Below are 14,575 nucleotides of genomic sequence, written 5' to 3' on the forward strand. Positions count from 1 at the left end.
TCCCCATCCCATCCCATCCCATCCCATCCCATATCCCCCCTCCCCAGCAGAGCTGCCCTGGGCGTCTCCCAGCTCCAAGCCACCTCCCTGTGCGAGCCATGACGGGGGCCGGGCCGGGCTCTTTGTTGGTGGCGCCGGTGCCTGGTGGCAGGGACATTCAATGAAAGCCGCCTATCCCGCGGTGCTGTCCCAAACGGGCCGTAGGAGGATTTCATCAGATGTCTCCTGCCACTGCCATGTCCCTCCACACTGGAGTGGCATCCCTTGTCCTGCCAGGCCCCTGCCACCTGCCGTGTCCCCACCCTGGTCCCTGTCACCCCCTGGGCGCTGGCTGGGCCACACACCAGGTGCTGCAGCCACGGCGGATCTGGCTGCCGGGAGGGTAGAGCTCGGTGCCACGCTGGCAGGGGCAGGTGCCCGGTGGGACACACTGCCCATCCTGGGCCAGCACCAGCCCGGCAGGGCAGTTGCAGCCGGGGACACAGAGCCCCCCCAGGCCGGGGCAGGGGCCGGCCCCATCCAGGTGCAGCTCGGCACAGCTCTGGCTGCAGGGATGACCGCACTCCAGGTACTGCTGCCCGCCGCTGCATGGCATGCCTGCGGGGACAGGGATGGGGACATCGCTTATGGTGGCATCCCTGCTGTGCCCTGGCCTTCCGCCTGCACCCTCAGCACCTAGCCCCTCGCATCTGGTGGCAGCATCCCTTTCCCATTACATCTCATCCCCATTCTGTCTTCATTCCATCCCCATCCCCATCTTCATCCCATCCTATTCCCATTCCCATCCCCACCTCCATCCCCACCCTATCCCACCCCATCCCCATCCCCACCCCATCCCCAATCCCATCCCATCTCCATCCCATTCCCATCCTCATTCCCGTCCCCATCTCCAACCCATCCCACCCCACACTCACCGCAAAAGCTCTGGTTCCTCCAGGTGAGCACGGCTCCCTCCTGGGCGCAGCGCTGGGCGTAGGCAGCCAGCACAGGGCACAGGCAGTGCTGCCCACCCCGGCAGCTGCAGGCATCATGCAGGCAGAGCTGGAGGAATGGCTCCGGCTCCACAACCTGGTGACAGGGCTGGGGGCAGGAGGGACAGGTTGCGACATGGCACTGGCACTCAGCATCCCTGCTGGCACCAGGCACAGGGCACGCAGCAGGGGGGTGGGGGGGGCACTGGGCACCTGGAAGGCAGGGCCATACAGCACGGCACAGGAGGCCTCGGCGAGCTCCCGCCGCCCGGCAAAGGCACTGCAGGGGTCAAGGGGGAAGGGCCCGAGTGCTGGGCAGTCACCAGCCACCCGATACTTGTTGGCGAAGGCAGTGATGCTGGTCTCCACGTCACCTGCTGGTGTGGTGAACTCATCCTGCTGGTTCCAGTTGTAGGTGCCGCAAAGCCCCCGCACCTGCCGTGGTGGCACATGGCTCAGGATGGGCTCCTGGGACCCCTGCAGCCGGGGCGCGTCCCACTGGACCCCAGTACCATGGTGGTGATATGGCACAGCCAGCAAGCAGGGCTCACCTTGCCAGCAAAAGTGGGCTGGAGGGTGATGTAGGTGGCAGGGGTCTCCAGCCCCCAGAGGACGTGGGCCCCCAGGGTCTGGAGCAGCAGGAAGGAGGAGGACGCCCTGCGCACGCTCAGCTCGGCACCGGCAAAGGGCAGTGTCACCTCCCGCCCGTCCACCGTCACCTCGCCTGCACCAGGAGAGCTGGGGCATGTCAGGTCACAGCCACTGGGCTGGCACCCAGCACCCCGTCACGGAGTGGGGATGGTCCCCAAGGGTCACCTGTGCCACGGAGGTGGGTGGTGGTCTGGCGGGAGCTGACGGAGAGGGACCGGAGGCAGCCGAGGGGCCAGTGGCCATTGCAAGCCTCGTACTCGGCTGTGATCAGCAGCTGCCCCTCTGCAAAGTCCTTGGGGGGAGAGACCCCAGTGAGTACCCCTGTGCCACCGTCCGCTGGGGCAGAGTCCCCTCCCCAGGTCCCCACCACCACAGCCCCCACCCTGGCCAGCGTGGCAGCCACCCTCACCTGCACCAGGGTGTAGGCGCAGGTGCCATGGAAGGAGAAGTGCCGGCCATCAAAGGTGATGTAGTGGCGGCCCCCCAGCACCATGCACTCCCCCGGGCACCGCTCCTGGCTGCAGAGCCAGCGGCCGCCATGGCACGTGCTGTGGGCACAGGAGGGGACACTGGGCTCACCGGGGCAGACGGGGACACGCCGCAGCCACTGTGCCTCCCACCACACCGGGCATGGACATGTGGGCGCTTGCCCTGCACCCCAAACACTGGGGTGCGATGGGCGCTGCACCCATCTGTAGGGTGCAGAGACCCTGGCAGGCAGTGCAGGATCAGTGCTGGCACCCTGGCATTGCTTACCACTGGTTGCAGCGCTGGCGGATGCTCTGGCCTGGGGCGTAGCGCTGGCGGCGGTGGTGGCAGGGGCAGGCACTTGGGGGGACACAGAGACCCCCATCCTGGTAGAGCCCCGGCACACACTCACAGCCACCAGCGCAGTCCTCGTGGCATGGGCCCTCCTCGGCGCTGGCCACAGCTGCACAACTGGCAGGGCAGGAGGAGACGCAGTCCGAGAAGCGCTTCCCCGCGCCGCACTGCCGCTCTGCCAGGACAGGTGCCATGCTCAGCACTGGTGGGCTTGGCACCGGCTCTGGGGTGCACCCCACTGAGCGCTGCATGCGTAAGCAATTGGGGTGCACACGACTGAGGGGTACATGCGGTGGAGGGCTGCGCACCCCAACAGCTGGGGTGTAGGCAGCCAAGGGATGCAAGCAGAAATCTTTGGGGTGCATGCAACTGAGGGGTGCATGCACAAGCAGTCAGGGTGCACACAACTGAGGGGTGCAAGCAGAAATCTGTGGGGTGCACAGGACAGAGCGGTGCACGCCTAAGCCTTTGGGGTGCTCAGCGGGGTGGGAGCATGGGGAGCACGGAGGACGGGGAGCAGCTGTGTCAGAGCCATCACGTCCCCCCGGGTCCCTACCACAGAATCCCGGCCGGCGCCATTCCGGGTAGGCTTGGTGCCGGGCGCAGTCCTGTGCGTAGGCGGCAAAGGTGTCGCAGGCAGCGGGTGGTGGCGAGGGACTGGCGTCCCCCTCCTGGCACAGCACCTCCAAGCACGCCGCGTAAAAGCCGCTGGGATCCACCTGGCACGGGAGCAGCAGATGAGGATGGCAGGCCCGGCCCCCCTGGCTCCCCAGCCCCCCCGTCCCCCCCAGCAGTGAGTGCCTGCTCACCATGTCCTGGCACTGGCGGAAGGGCTCGGCCAGCAGCTTCCCGCAGATGGCCTCGGCCACCTGCCGTGCTGCATCGCCCGCTGCGCAGCCGGGGCTGGGCTCCACCGCATCCCTGCAGGCAGGCTGAGCCCGGGGGGCACACTTAGAGCTGGGGTGGCCCCCACAGAAACACCCAGCCGGAGAAGGGGGATCAACAGCCCCAGCTGCCCCAGTACCTCCGAGCTGGCATCGGGGATCTTCCAGGAGTTGCCAAAGCTGGCGGCAAAGGGGGCCACATCCCCCCCTGGACGCAGGAAATCATCTGGGGGCACAGGGAGGGCTGGGGCAGGTGGGGGGACGCAGTGGGGCACAGCTGCCCCCACACTGCATCTGCGCCAGCCCGGGGATGGCAGAGGCACCGCAGGTGAGGCGACGCTTACCGGCAGGGTCATCGTTGTAGGGGCCGCAGAGCCCCTGTGTGCTGCCCCACAGGTCAGCATCGACCTTCACAGTGACAGTCTGGCCCCCATCTGAGGTCACCCGCACGCCCAGTCCACTGGCCACGGCCACCCAGTTGCCCAGCCATGTCACACTGATCCCTGCCAGCACCGCAGCAGGTGGCTCAGCTTGGCATGGCAGTAGGATGGGGACGGGGACAGGGAGGCACAGGCACCTCCAGCTGCGGCTTTGCCACTGCTGAGCACCATCTCCCTGTGTCACCCAGCATCACGCATGGGCTCAGCCCCACCAGGACCCTGGGATAGGTGGCAGCAGGGGACGGAGCATCCCACAGCCCTCACCGTTGTGCAGGTATGGCTGTCCCTCTGGCACTGCCACGCCATTCACAGAGACATTTTGGCCCCGGGCCAGCACCGTGTCCGTCCCGAGGGCCATGTGCAGTGCCTAAGGCAGCGCAGTGTCAGCGGACCGGGGCCAGCTGCCAGTGGTACATGCCGGGGCCATGGGACCCCCGTGGCTGCTGGCAGCTGCTGATGCCCAGGGATGCCACAGCCATGCCGGGTAACACCACGTGGTGTGGGGATGGACCAATGGCCCCAGCTGCCCACAGAGCGACCGTCTGTGGGGGGAGCAGAGGCCACAGGGAGGGTCCCCATCCTCCCACCCACAAACACCCCCCACTGCAGGAGCAGCTGGTACCCGGGGATTGCCGTCGGCAATGGAGATGGCCCAGGTGCCGTCGGTGGTGGCGGCCAGGCTGTAGGAGCACTCGCCAGAGAAGTGGAAGTGTGTCCCGTCGAAGGTGCGGTAGCGGGAGCCAGCCCAGGTGAGGCAGCTGGCTGAGGGGCCCCGGTGCCGGGCAGCCGCTCCCCGCAGGGACACCAGCCACGGCGACGCCTCTCCTGCAGCCGGGAGGTGATGCCACTTGGCAAATGGCCCTGCAGGAACCCCCACACCCTCCCTGGGACCCCCAGACCCACCGTCAAGGGGCAAGTGGGTGCAGTCGAGGCAGGGTGCAGCGGAGCTGTTCCGCCAGCTGTGCCCCCAGGGGTGCCGGCAGCACTCGGCCAGGCTCATGGCAGAGAGGTTGCGGCTGCCCTCAGCTTCCTGGCACTGCCACGTGCTGTAGCAGCGCCCCAGCGAGCCTTCGCCTGCGGCATAGGGAAGCACCTCGTCCCCACCAGCGAGCACCAGGTGGATGCCGGCTGACAGGGATGGCACGGTGGTGCCACCACACCCACACCTACCTTCGGTGCAGCGAGACCCGCTCCAGCCTGGGCAGCAGCCCCGCACCGTGCGGTTCCACGCCACCGGCCGCATCTCTGGGGGCCTGCGCCGGGGTGGAGCACCAGCATCAGGTGGGGGGACAGGGGGTGCATAGCATGGGGGTGGGTGCAGGGGGATGGTGTGGCACCCGCACCATGCCCCCCAGCACCCACCTGTAGATGTAGCAGAGCGGGGTGCCAGAGCTGGGCTGGGGGTTGCGGTGGGGCTCACCGCGGTCCCCGCCATAGACCCGGCGCATGCGGTCCTGGTCGATCCGCCAGCCTGCCAGGCTGTAGTGGTAGAGGCTGGCGCAGGGCACCACGTCCTCACGCCGCGGCGTCACCTCCTCCTCTGCCGTCACCTGCACCGTCCGCTCGCACCACCGCCTATGTGGCATCCTGTCACCCACGGCACCCACCCCCCAAACCCAGGCTAAGGCCAGTGTCCCCAGTGCCGGCACAGGACCGTGGCACTCACCCCGTGGCTGCTTCCACCGCAGCCACCCAGAGCAGCAGGGAAGCCAGGACCACACCAGGCACCCAGGACCGTCGTGACCTGGCCATGCCGCACCGCACCGGCCACCTTGGCAGGGGAGGACCCATGTTACCCAGTGCAGGGACGCCTGGCATGTGCCATCCCCACTAGGAGTGAGGCGTTGTGATGGGGACATGGGGACAGGGGCACCCCCAGATGCCACGGGCAGCCCCCCACAACAGGGCTCAGTCCCCGCACCGGCCTCTCTTACCTGGGGCCACCCAGCTCCTCGCTCCGTCCCGGCTGGCTCCGTCCCCGCGGCCTCCAGCCTCCTCCCAGCCCACCCGAGGGGCTGCGGGTTTTATGGGTTGGTACCGGTCAGCAGGGACCATCTGTGGGGCTGGTGATTGGGCCCAGCTGCCGGCTGGGGGGGACGGGCTGCTGTGGGACCCCTTCATCGCCCCGTCTCCAGGGCAAAGCACTCAGGACTGTGGCGGGGGGGCTGGATCCAGAGCCCCCCGGGAGGTTCTGCCCAGCAGGGCTGCATCCTGCATCCGGCATATTTGGGGATTAGGGATTAGGGCTCTGCACCACAGCCCCCTTGGACCAGGACACAGACTGGCTGTGCCCCTGCATGTCCTGGTCCCACTCACCTCCCCCAGGAGTGCCCCGGGATGGGGACCCCCACACCCACCCCACGGGGCCAGGGCCACCCTACTGCCCCATGGGGCATCACCCCCATCCGCTGCCAGCCACACGGCCATGCCCCTGTGTCCCACCCTCCCTGCCCCGTGTCCCCATGTCCTCCTGTGTCCCCACCTCCCTGTCCTGTGTCCCCTCGTGTCCCCACTCCATCTCTGGCCCCTCAGCCGTGTCCCTGGTGTCCCCATGTCCTTGCCCTGTGTCCCCACACCACCTCCCCCCCCACGGCCGTGTGTCCCCGTGTCCTCTTGCTGTCCCGTGTCCCCACGCCATGGCCGTGGCCCCGTCGCCTCGTGCCCCTCCGGAGCCGGCGGGAGGGCGGGGGGGCAGGACCCGGTTTTCCAGGGGTGCAGCAGGGTGGCTCGGCACGGCACGCCTCGGTACCGCACGGCTCGGCTCGGTACTGGAGGTCACGGGGACACACACGCGGAGGCTCGGCTCGGTACCGCCCCGCGGCGGGATGTAGCCCCGGTGCCGCCTGGTGCCCGGTGCCCCCGGTGCCTCCGGTGCCCGCCCCGCTGGCGCTGCCGGTGCCCGGGGGCGGGGCGGGGGGAACGGGCGGGACCGGGGGGGGCGGGGGGACCGGCGGCCACCGCGGGGAAGGCAGGGCCCGGCGGCGGCGGCGGCGGCGGCGGAGCGGGTAGGGGCGGCGGGGGGGTGCTCCCGCCCCGAGGGCGCGGCGACGGGCGCGGCGGTCGGGGACCGGGACCGGGACCTGGATCGGCCGGCGGGGACAGGCACCGGGACCGGGACCGGGATCGGCGCGGGGACGGGGGGACGGGGGGGCGGGGCACGACACACCGCGAGCGCGGGCCGCGGGGGCAGCGGCTTGGGGGGGGGACAGGGGCGCGCGGGGGCCACATGGGGGGGGGCTGCGCACTGCTCGGGGGGGCTGCGCCGGAGACACCCCACTGGTGTCAGCGGCGGGGACCCCCCGAGCCGTGTCCCCGGGTTGCTGGGAGAAGCTGGGGGGGGCGGGGCAGGGCTGGCTGGGGACCCCCTGCCCTGCTGCCTGCCCCCCTAAGCCCCCCGGCTGGGCCCGCGGGGCAGCGGGGCTGGGGTCTCCCTGGCTGAGCCCCCCAGAGACCCTCACCCCGCCATTCCTCTGCACGAGGCTGTGGCCTTGTGTCCCCCGCTGCAGCACCGTGAGCCACACCGCAGCTGGAGCCGTGCCATGAGGGAGAGCTTCGACACCCTGCGTGCCCTGGGTACGCCCCAGGGGTCCCAGCCCCGCTCCTGCCACCACCCACCACCGGCTGAGCAGGGGGTGCCTGCCCCTGCCCTGGGTAGACAGCGCGGTGACAGGGTGTCGGGGTCCCCGGGGGGCTCAGCCTGGTGCCATCCCACCCTGCACAGGTTCCCCCGTGGCCAAGCCGGAGCCGGTCCCACTGGCAGAGGAGATGGAGGCACCAGGTTGTGCCGGCTCAGGTGGGTGCTGAGGCGGCGCTGCCTGTCCCCCTGCCCGTCCCCCTGCTCCTGGGGGTCTCCCGGGGTCCTGGCAGGGCAAGGGGCCGCCCCAGAGCTGGGGAGGGACCCTGGCTTTGCCACCTTTGTCTTCCCAGCGTGGCTGGTGGTCCCCAAGGTGGAGGCAATCCCTGAGGGTGATGGAGAAGAGCCGGGGGCTGCAGGGGAGCCGGGGAGCCTGGAGCACAGCTGCTCAGGTGAGGGCGTGGTGCTGGCACATGGCAACCCTCCTGGCCGTTGGGCATGCTGGGGCCATGGCACGGTGCTGTCGCTCTGTCCCCGTGGCCAGCAGCAGTGCCGGGGCTGCCCATGCTTGGTGTGGCATGTGCTGGGGGGAGCGCACTGTGCCCACCACCCTGCCACGTGTGCCCTGCAGAGGACTGGCTGGTGAGGAAGGTGAAGGTGGAAGACGAGTTCGAGGAGTGGCCAGCTGGCCCCGGCACCGAAGCCCTGCTGGCGGGGCAGCCCCCGGCCAGCGTCTTTCCCCCTGCTGTTGGCACACTGGACTGCACGGGTACCTGCAAGCCAGAGCAGCCATGCCCGGAGGAGCTGGGCTGTGGTGGGCTGCCCGCCTTCACCCTGCCATCCTGGCCGCTGCTTGGCCAGAGCCCAGCCGGCACCGGTGGCTGTGAGCACTGCTTTCAGGCGCGGCTCAGCCTGCAGCTGCCAGTGAGCGAGGGTGAGCCCCAGCCTTGCGGGGGCTGCGGGACCCCAGCCCCCCCACGCCCCTTCGCCTGCACCCAGTGTGGGAAGGGCTTTGGCAAGAAGGCGCATCTGACACGGCACCTGCGGGTGCACACAGGTGAGCGGCCCTTCCCCTGTGGGCAGTGCGGCCGCCGGTTCCGCCAGAAGATCCACCTGCGCTCCCACCAGAAGACGCACACAGGCGAGCGGCCCTTCCCCTGCCCCGAATGCGGCCGCCGCTTCCGCAAGAAAACCCACCTGGTGCGGCACCAACGCACCCACACCGGCGAGCGGCCCTTCGCCTGTGCCCACTGCGGCCGCTGCTTTGCCCACAAGCAGCACCTCCTCCGGCACCAGCAGCTGCACACCGAGCCAGCGCCGGGGGACGGGGATGGGGGGCTGCCTGCCGAGCAGAAGCCCTTCCCCTGCCCCGAGTGCGGGAAGAGCTTCAGCTGGAAGAAGAACCTGGCATCCCACCGCCGGCTGCACCAGGAAGGACAGCCCTTTGCCTGTGCCGAATGCGGCCGCGGCTTCAGCGACAAGCGGCACCTGACGGCGCACCTGCGGGGGCACATGGGGCTGAAGCCCTACGCCTGCCCGCACTGCGAGAAGACCTTCAGCCACAAGCCCAACCTCACCACGCACCAGCGCACCCACACTGGCGAGCGGCCGTTCGCCTGCCCGCACTGCACCCGCGGCTTTGCCCACAACCAGCACCTGCTGCGGCACCTGCGGGTGCACACTGGTGAGCGCCCCTTCGCCTGCCCCCAGTGCGGCCGCTGCTTCAGCTCCCGCCCCAACCTCATCGCCCACGCCAAGGCGCACACCGGTGCCCGGCCCTTTGCCTGTGAGCAGTGCGGCCACACCTTCAGCCGAAAGTCCCACCTGGCACGGCACCAGGCGGTGCACACCGGCACCCGGCCCCACGCCTGCACCCAGTGTGGCAAGCGCTTCAGCTCCAAGACCAACCTGGTGCGGCATCAGGCAGTGCACACCGGCCACCGGCCCTACATCTGCACCCAGTGCGGCAAGAGCTTCAGCCGCAAAACCCACCTGCTGCGCCATGAGCGTACCCACGCCACCACCACGCCCCGGCAGAGCTGGCCAGCCCCTGCTGCCCCAGCCCCCCCAGCCACCCTCTGCCCCTGAGCACTGAGCACCGGGACATGCCAGGGACCCTGGTGGCACCCAGCGCCGCAGCCTCCTGCAGGCACTGCCTGCAGACCCCAGCCCTGCCCATGGCCCCTTGCCCAGGCAGGGCCCCCCCCCGTGCCCGCTGGAGATGCAGCACACGGTGTGGAGTGCAGCTCCTGACCGTGCCGGCAGCGATGTGGCCGGTGGCCAAGCCCCGGCTCTAAAATGGTCTCACAAACGCATGAGTAGGGTCCAGCCCGCGGCACACTGCGCCAGGGCTGGCGGGGGAGTTGGGGTACGGGGGGAGCCCCATCCCGGCCCCTCTCAGGGCAGGGGCTGTCCCCGTGGTGGTGCCGGTTTGTGGGGGTGCCGTGGGGCAGAGGGGCACCAACCCGCCTGGTGCTGGCAGGAATGAGCCAAAACTGCCAATAAACCAACTTTTGCCGCAGTTCCCAGCGGGTGTCTGAGGGCCGAGCGGGGGGGACACAGGCAGGGGCAGACAGCGGAGGTCTCAGCTGGGGGCTGGGGTCGCATTGCCTTCCTGCGGTGGCAGCGTGACAGCCTGCGGCTGCTGGAGGCCACAGGAGGAGGGGGCCATGCCAGGACGTGCCGCTGCTGCCCGCTCTGTTGGCAGACCTCGCCTCTGGGGCCCTGGGCCGGCAGGCAGGGTTGTGGGTGGGGGACAGGCAGGGTTGCAGGCAGGATGCAGGCAGGCGGGACAGGGAGGGGATAGGCAGGGTTGCAGGCAGGATGCAGGCAGGGGGGACAGGGAGGGGACAGGCAGGATGCATGCAGGGCTGGGGGCGGGGCTGAGGGCGGGGCTTCGGGGGCCGCCGGGAGCCGTGCGGTGAGTGCGGGATGGGGCACCGGGGCGGGGGGGCCCACGGGCACCGGGCCCCACGCGTGTCCCCGCGGCCCAGTGCACCCCATGGGCTCCGGGCCCCACGCGTGTCCCCCACATACCCCGCAGACGTGCCCCGTGCGTGTCCCCGCGGCCCAAGGCGCCCCACGGACAAGCCCCAGGCAGCCACCCCACATGCTCCGGACCACATGCGTGCCCCTGCGCCCCCCCGATACCCCACGGGTGTTCCTGTGACCCATGCCCCCCCCAGACATGCCCCACACATGTCCCTAGGCCTCCCCGTGGGCTCTGGACCCCACATGTCCCCACACCCCAGGGGACCCCACAGATGTGCCCCACACGTCCCCACAACCCAGGGCCCTCCCAGGACATTCCCCATGTGTCACCACACCCCAGGGCATCCCACAGACGTGCCCCACGGGCGTCCCCGTGCCCAGGGACACCCCACAGACATTCCTCATGCGTGTCCCTGCACCCCTGGACACCCCACAGATGTGTCCCATGTGTGTTCCACACCCCAGGGCACCCCACAGGTGCCAGGCCCCCCACCCTCCCCAGCCAGGCTCCAGCCCCCACAGCCAGGGGGTGCAGGGGCACAGGGCCCAACTACTTCCTTCCCTCCAGCTGCTGGCACCAAGCGGATCTGGGGGTCCCCGGCTAGGATGGAGGGTCGTGGGGAGGCGGGCGAGGAGGAGGAGGAGGAGGAGGCAGAGGGGGAAGAGGAGGGGGTGCGAATCACCCCCCAGCTGCTGAAGGCCAGCACCGGGGAGTTTGCCCTGGAGTCCATCCTGCTGCTGAAGCTGCGGTGCCGCGGCATCGCCCACCTGGGCTGCCTGGGTGACTGCGCCAACCTGGAGTGGCTGGACCTCTCCGGCAACGCCATCACCCAGCTGGGGCCACTGGCCGCCCTCAAGTCCCTCACCGTCCTCAACCTCTCCTGCAACCGCATCACCAGCCTGGAGCCGCTTGGCTCTTGCCATAACCTCCAGAGCCTCAACGTCGCTGGCAACCTGGTGAGCAGCCTGCAGCAGCTGCGCTGCCTGACGGGGCTGCGGCGCCTGGAAAGCCTGCGCCTCCACGACCCACTCGCCCATCTCACCAACCCCCTCTGCGCTGCCCCGGCGTACCGCACCACCTTGGCTGACATGTTCCCCGGCCTCAAAGCCATCGACGGTGAGCGGGTGTCTGGTCGCGGCAGCGAGCTCTACCAGCTCTGCCGGGATCTGGACAGCTCGCTGGGCCGTGGTGCCGGCACTGGTGCCGAACCGGTCCGTGCTGCTCAGCCCTGGGTGGAGGCAGGTTTCTGGGAGCCGCGGCCACCACGGCACAGCTCCATCATGGAGGAGGCCTACAGGCAGTTCGGGGAGGCGCTGCAGGAGTGCCGGGAGCTGAGCCACCGTGCCGACAATGCCATCACCCAGGCGGAACGGGTGCTGAGCGGCCGCCCCGACCCCAGCTCCTTCATCTTCTGAGCCACGAGACCCCCAGTCCCATGAGGGGAGAACCCCCCACCCTGTGCCGCTGCTGTCCTGGCACTGGGCCACACACAGGGACACGGCAGGGACCAGGGGGCATTGTGGCGCCGTGCAGTAAAGCCATGCCATCCTCTGAGACCCCTCTTGGCTGCATTGTCCTGGGCCTCAAGCAGCTGGGGGTGGGGGGGAACTGCTTCTACCCATAGTTCTGCCTGGACCCACCGTGTCCCCATCCCTCCTCCTGGGCTGGGGACAACAGGCAGGGAGGGGACGCACCTGGTGGCAGAGGGGGAGCTAGCATGGAGCCCCTGTGGCTGGAGGGATGCGGGGCTGAGCCCCCCATGGCCCCCTCCCTCCCCAGCGATCCCCAGTATGAATAATGCCGGTGACAGTGGGTGCCAGAGCTGGGGTTTACTGGAGAGCTGGGGGCAGGTGCGGAGGGGGTGCGTCCAGGACCGTCCTTTGGCCACAGGGTGCTGGGGGGTGGCAAGCGAGAGCAGGGGGCGGGGCTGGGCCCCCATGGCAGCATCTGTCTCCTCGAGCTGGCGGAGGTGGTGGCCTGGAGAGGGGACATGGGGAGGGGCTCACTGTGGGAGAAGGGAGAAGCCCCCTGCACACACCCACACGCATCTCTGTGTCCCCTTGTCCCCGTCCCCCTGTCCCCAGCACCAGCTCACCCTGCTGGTGGCAGGCCTGGCTGGTGATGCGCCAGGGGGGTGGGTTGTGGTGACCCCCCACAATCTGGCTCCTCTCTTAGCAGAGGAGTACCCACATCCCAGCAGTGGCAGGGGATGTCAGAGCCCTGCAGCACCTACCATGTCGGCTGGGCCGGCGCCTAGGCTGGCAGCCCCTTGGAGAAGGCGTACATGCCAGGGAGGTATAGCGCGTCCACCGCCTTGCCGGTCTCTTCCACCGCCCTGCACTCCGCCTCGTCCCGGTGCTTGATCTCCTGTGGGGCAGAGCATGTGGGCTGGCACCCACCGTGGCACCGCCGGGGTCCCGGCAGCCGGTGGCGACCCATGCTGGTGCCGCCCGGGGACAGCTCACCTTCACCGCCAGATGATGGCTGGGGCCGCAGTTTTGGTACTTGTCCAGCACTTTGGGGACATCGCTGTTGTCAAACTTGTAGCAAGCCAGGCAGGTCGGCTTCCGCTGGGGACAGAGCACAGCCCGTCACTGCCAGCCCCCCAGGGACACCTGGCATGTCCCGGCCAGCCCTCTGCCCTGCCAGGCCTGGGGACATCGCTGCCGCTTGCTGTGGCACTGCCACCTCACCATGAACTTGCTGGCACCCTCGGCCCTTGCCGGCATGGGCAGTGGCACAGCGGGGGCTGGGGTGGGCAGGGGGCCGTGTCCCCGCGGGGGGTGGCCCAAGAGCCCACCTGGTTCTCCAGGGTCCTGCAGTTCTGCCGCCGCGGTGCCCTCTTGCTGCAGGCTGTCTGCACCAGGGTCACCCGCAGCTCGATGAACGTCCCCGAGGGGTCTTCCTGGGGGCAGGGGGGACAGTGCGTCAGCCGCGGGGGGTTGGGCTCCCCGGAGCCCCCCTGTCTCTCCCGAAGAACTGGCACATGCAAGCTGCTGCCGTCGGTGCCCCCTGGCCGGGCACCAGCACTGCTTGTCCCACGGCCAGCCAAGGTTAATGAGTAGCTGCACTCTGGCCCCCCCCCCCCCCGCCCCTGTGCCCCCCCGGCCCGCCCCGCCCCGCCACCAGGGCGTCCCACAGCCACCACCCCCTCCGCAGCCACCGCCACTCCTCTGGGACCCCCTGGCACCCACTGCTGCTCTTCCATGAGATCCCTGTAGCCACTGCCCCCCCTCCGTGACACCCCGTCCCTCTGGGACCCCCCTGCACCCACCGCCACTCTTCTGGGACGCCCTGGTACCCACCGCCCCTGGGACACCCCTGGCACCCCCTGCCACTCTTCCATGACACCCCTGTACCCACTGCCACCCCCCTCCAGGACACTCCCTCCCTCCAGGACACCCCTGTACCCACCGCCCCTCCCTGGGGACGCCCCTCCCCGCCGAGGCCTGGCCGGGGTCCCGGCCGCCCCCACCCCCGGGACCGGGCAGCCCCCGCTCACCCGCTCGACCACCCCCTCCACCGCCCGCTCCCTGAAGAGCGCCCGCACGCTGCTGCGCCCGTGGAAGGAGTCCAGCACGTCCCGCACCACCCGCCGCTGCAGCGGGCTCTGGCCGCCGGCCGCCAGGGCCACCAAACCCAGGCACAGGGCTAGCGGGAGCAGCCTCATCCCTGCGGCGGGGGGGCTCCCTGGCCCTGCCAGCCGCGCCGAGCCGAGCTGCCCGCGGGGCTCCCGGTCGTTCATTAACCCGTTTCCTGGGCACTGCCCCGTTCCGCCCCCGGGCCGCCCCCCCCCGCACAGCCCCCCCGGCACAGCCCCCGCACGGCCCCCCGGCACAGCCCCCGGGGGGAGGCCCCGGTCAGGGCTACCGGGGACCCAGGCGTGGCTACCGACAGCCCGGTCACAGCTACCGGGGGCGCACACACGCAGGCAGCTGCGTCCCGGGGGGCTGCCACCCCCGGGAAGGGGCCCGGGGGCCGGAGGGGGGGAGCGGCCCTCCCACCTGGGCCACAAGGACCGCTCGGGCTCGGTACCGGCCGCCCCCGCCGTGCAACTGGGCAGAGCGGGCCGGCCGGGCTCCCGGAGCTCTCCCGCCCTGCTGGCCCCGCGGGGCCGTGCGACTGGTACCGGGTCCCCTGCATGCCGCCGCCCCGGGGCACTGCAAAGCCGCCGGTCCCTCCGCCCCTGCCCCCCCCGGTCCCCGCGGCCGGTGCCGTGGCGGTGGCAAGGCCTCCCCCCC

General features: G+C 70.3%; 4 protein-coding genes across 4 annotated transcripts in view; 2 read left to right on the forward strand and 2 right to left on the reverse strand.

Moving 5' to 3' along the window:
* LOC119145911 (SCO-spondin-like) overlaps positions 1–5,520 on the reverse strand; it is a 30,556-nt gene extending 25,036 nt beyond the window's left edge. Inside the window, exons 1-17 of the mRNA XM_037382708.1 lie at positions 5,435–5,520; positions 5,131–5,343; positions 4,939–5,021; positions 4,672–4,842; positions 4,391–4,593; positions 4,033–4,135; positions 3,673–3,831; positions 3,469–3,554; positions 3,254–3,376; positions 3,001–3,163; positions 2,379–2,619; positions 2,032–2,170; positions 1,788–1,914; positions 1,523–1,695; positions 1,185–1,406; positions 915–1,080; positions 345–597 (exon numbers count right to left, since the gene is read on the reverse strand). Coding sequence (XP_037238605.1) covers positions 345–597; positions 915–1,080; positions 1,185–1,406; positions 1,523–1,695; positions 1,788–1,914; positions 2,032–2,170; positions 2,379–2,619; positions 3,001–3,163; positions 3,254–3,376; positions 3,469–3,554; positions 3,673–3,831; positions 4,033–4,135; positions 4,391–4,593; positions 4,672–4,842; positions 4,939–5,021; positions 5,131–5,343; positions 5,435–5,520 — 2,711 coding nt within the window. The remainder of the gene's footprint in view (positions 1–344; positions 598–914; positions 1,081–1,184; positions 1,407–1,522; positions 1,696–1,787; positions 1,915–2,031; positions 2,171–2,378; positions 2,620–3,000; positions 3,164–3,253; positions 3,377–3,468; positions 3,555–3,672; positions 3,832–4,032; positions 4,136–4,390; positions 4,594–4,671; positions 4,843–4,938; positions 5,022–5,130; positions 5,344–5,434) is intronic.
* A 1,214-nt stretch (positions 5,521–6,734) lies between these two features.
* Positions 6,735–9,854, forward strand: ZNF467 (zinc finger protein 467). The gene is made up of 5 exons (XM_037384309.1): positions 6,735–6,773; positions 7,248–7,341; positions 7,490–7,561; positions 7,696–7,794; positions 7,974–9,854. The coding sequence occupies exons 2-5, from the start codon at positions 7,308–7,310 to the stop codon at positions 9,428–9,430; spliced, it is 1,662 nt and encodes a 553-aa protein (XP_037240206.1). The 5' UTR covers positions 6,735–6,773; positions 7,248–7,307; the 3' UTR covers positions 9,431–9,854.
* A 381-nt stretch (positions 9,855–10,235) lies between these two features.
* Positions 10,236–11,888, forward strand: LRRC61 (leucine rich repeat containing 61). The gene is made up of 2 exons (XM_037384317.1): positions 10,236–10,262; positions 10,902–11,888. Exon 2 carries the CDS (start codon positions 10,940–10,942, stop codon positions 11,747–11,749), a length of 810 nt encoding a protein of 269 aa, XP_037240214.1. The 5' UTR covers positions 10,236–10,262; positions 10,902–10,939; the 3' UTR covers positions 11,750–11,888.
* A 255-nt stretch (positions 11,889–12,143) lies between these two features.
* On the reverse strand, positions 12,144–14,084 carry RARRES2 (retinoic acid receptor responder 2). The gene is made up of 5 exons (XM_037384325.1): positions 13,837–14,084; positions 13,135–13,239; positions 12,800–12,904; positions 12,568–12,701; positions 12,144–12,311 (listed from the first exon to the last, which is right to left on the reverse strand). Exons 1-4 carry the CDS (start codon positions 14,077–14,079, stop codon positions 12,588–12,590), a joined length of 567 nt encoding a protein of 188 aa, XP_037240222.1. The 5' UTR covers positions 14,080–14,084; the 3' UTR covers positions 12,144–12,311; positions 12,568–12,587.
* Between the last annotated feature and the right edge of the window lie 491 nt (positions 14,085–14,575).

This window comes from Falco rusticolus, chromosome 4, assembly GCF_015220075.1.
Source record: "Falco rusticolus isolate bFalRus1 chromosome 4, bFalRus1.pri, whole genome shotgun sequence".
In the NCBI taxonomy this organism is placed as follows: Eukaryota; Metazoa; Chordata; class Aves; order Falconiformes; family Falconidae; genus Falco; species Falco rusticolus.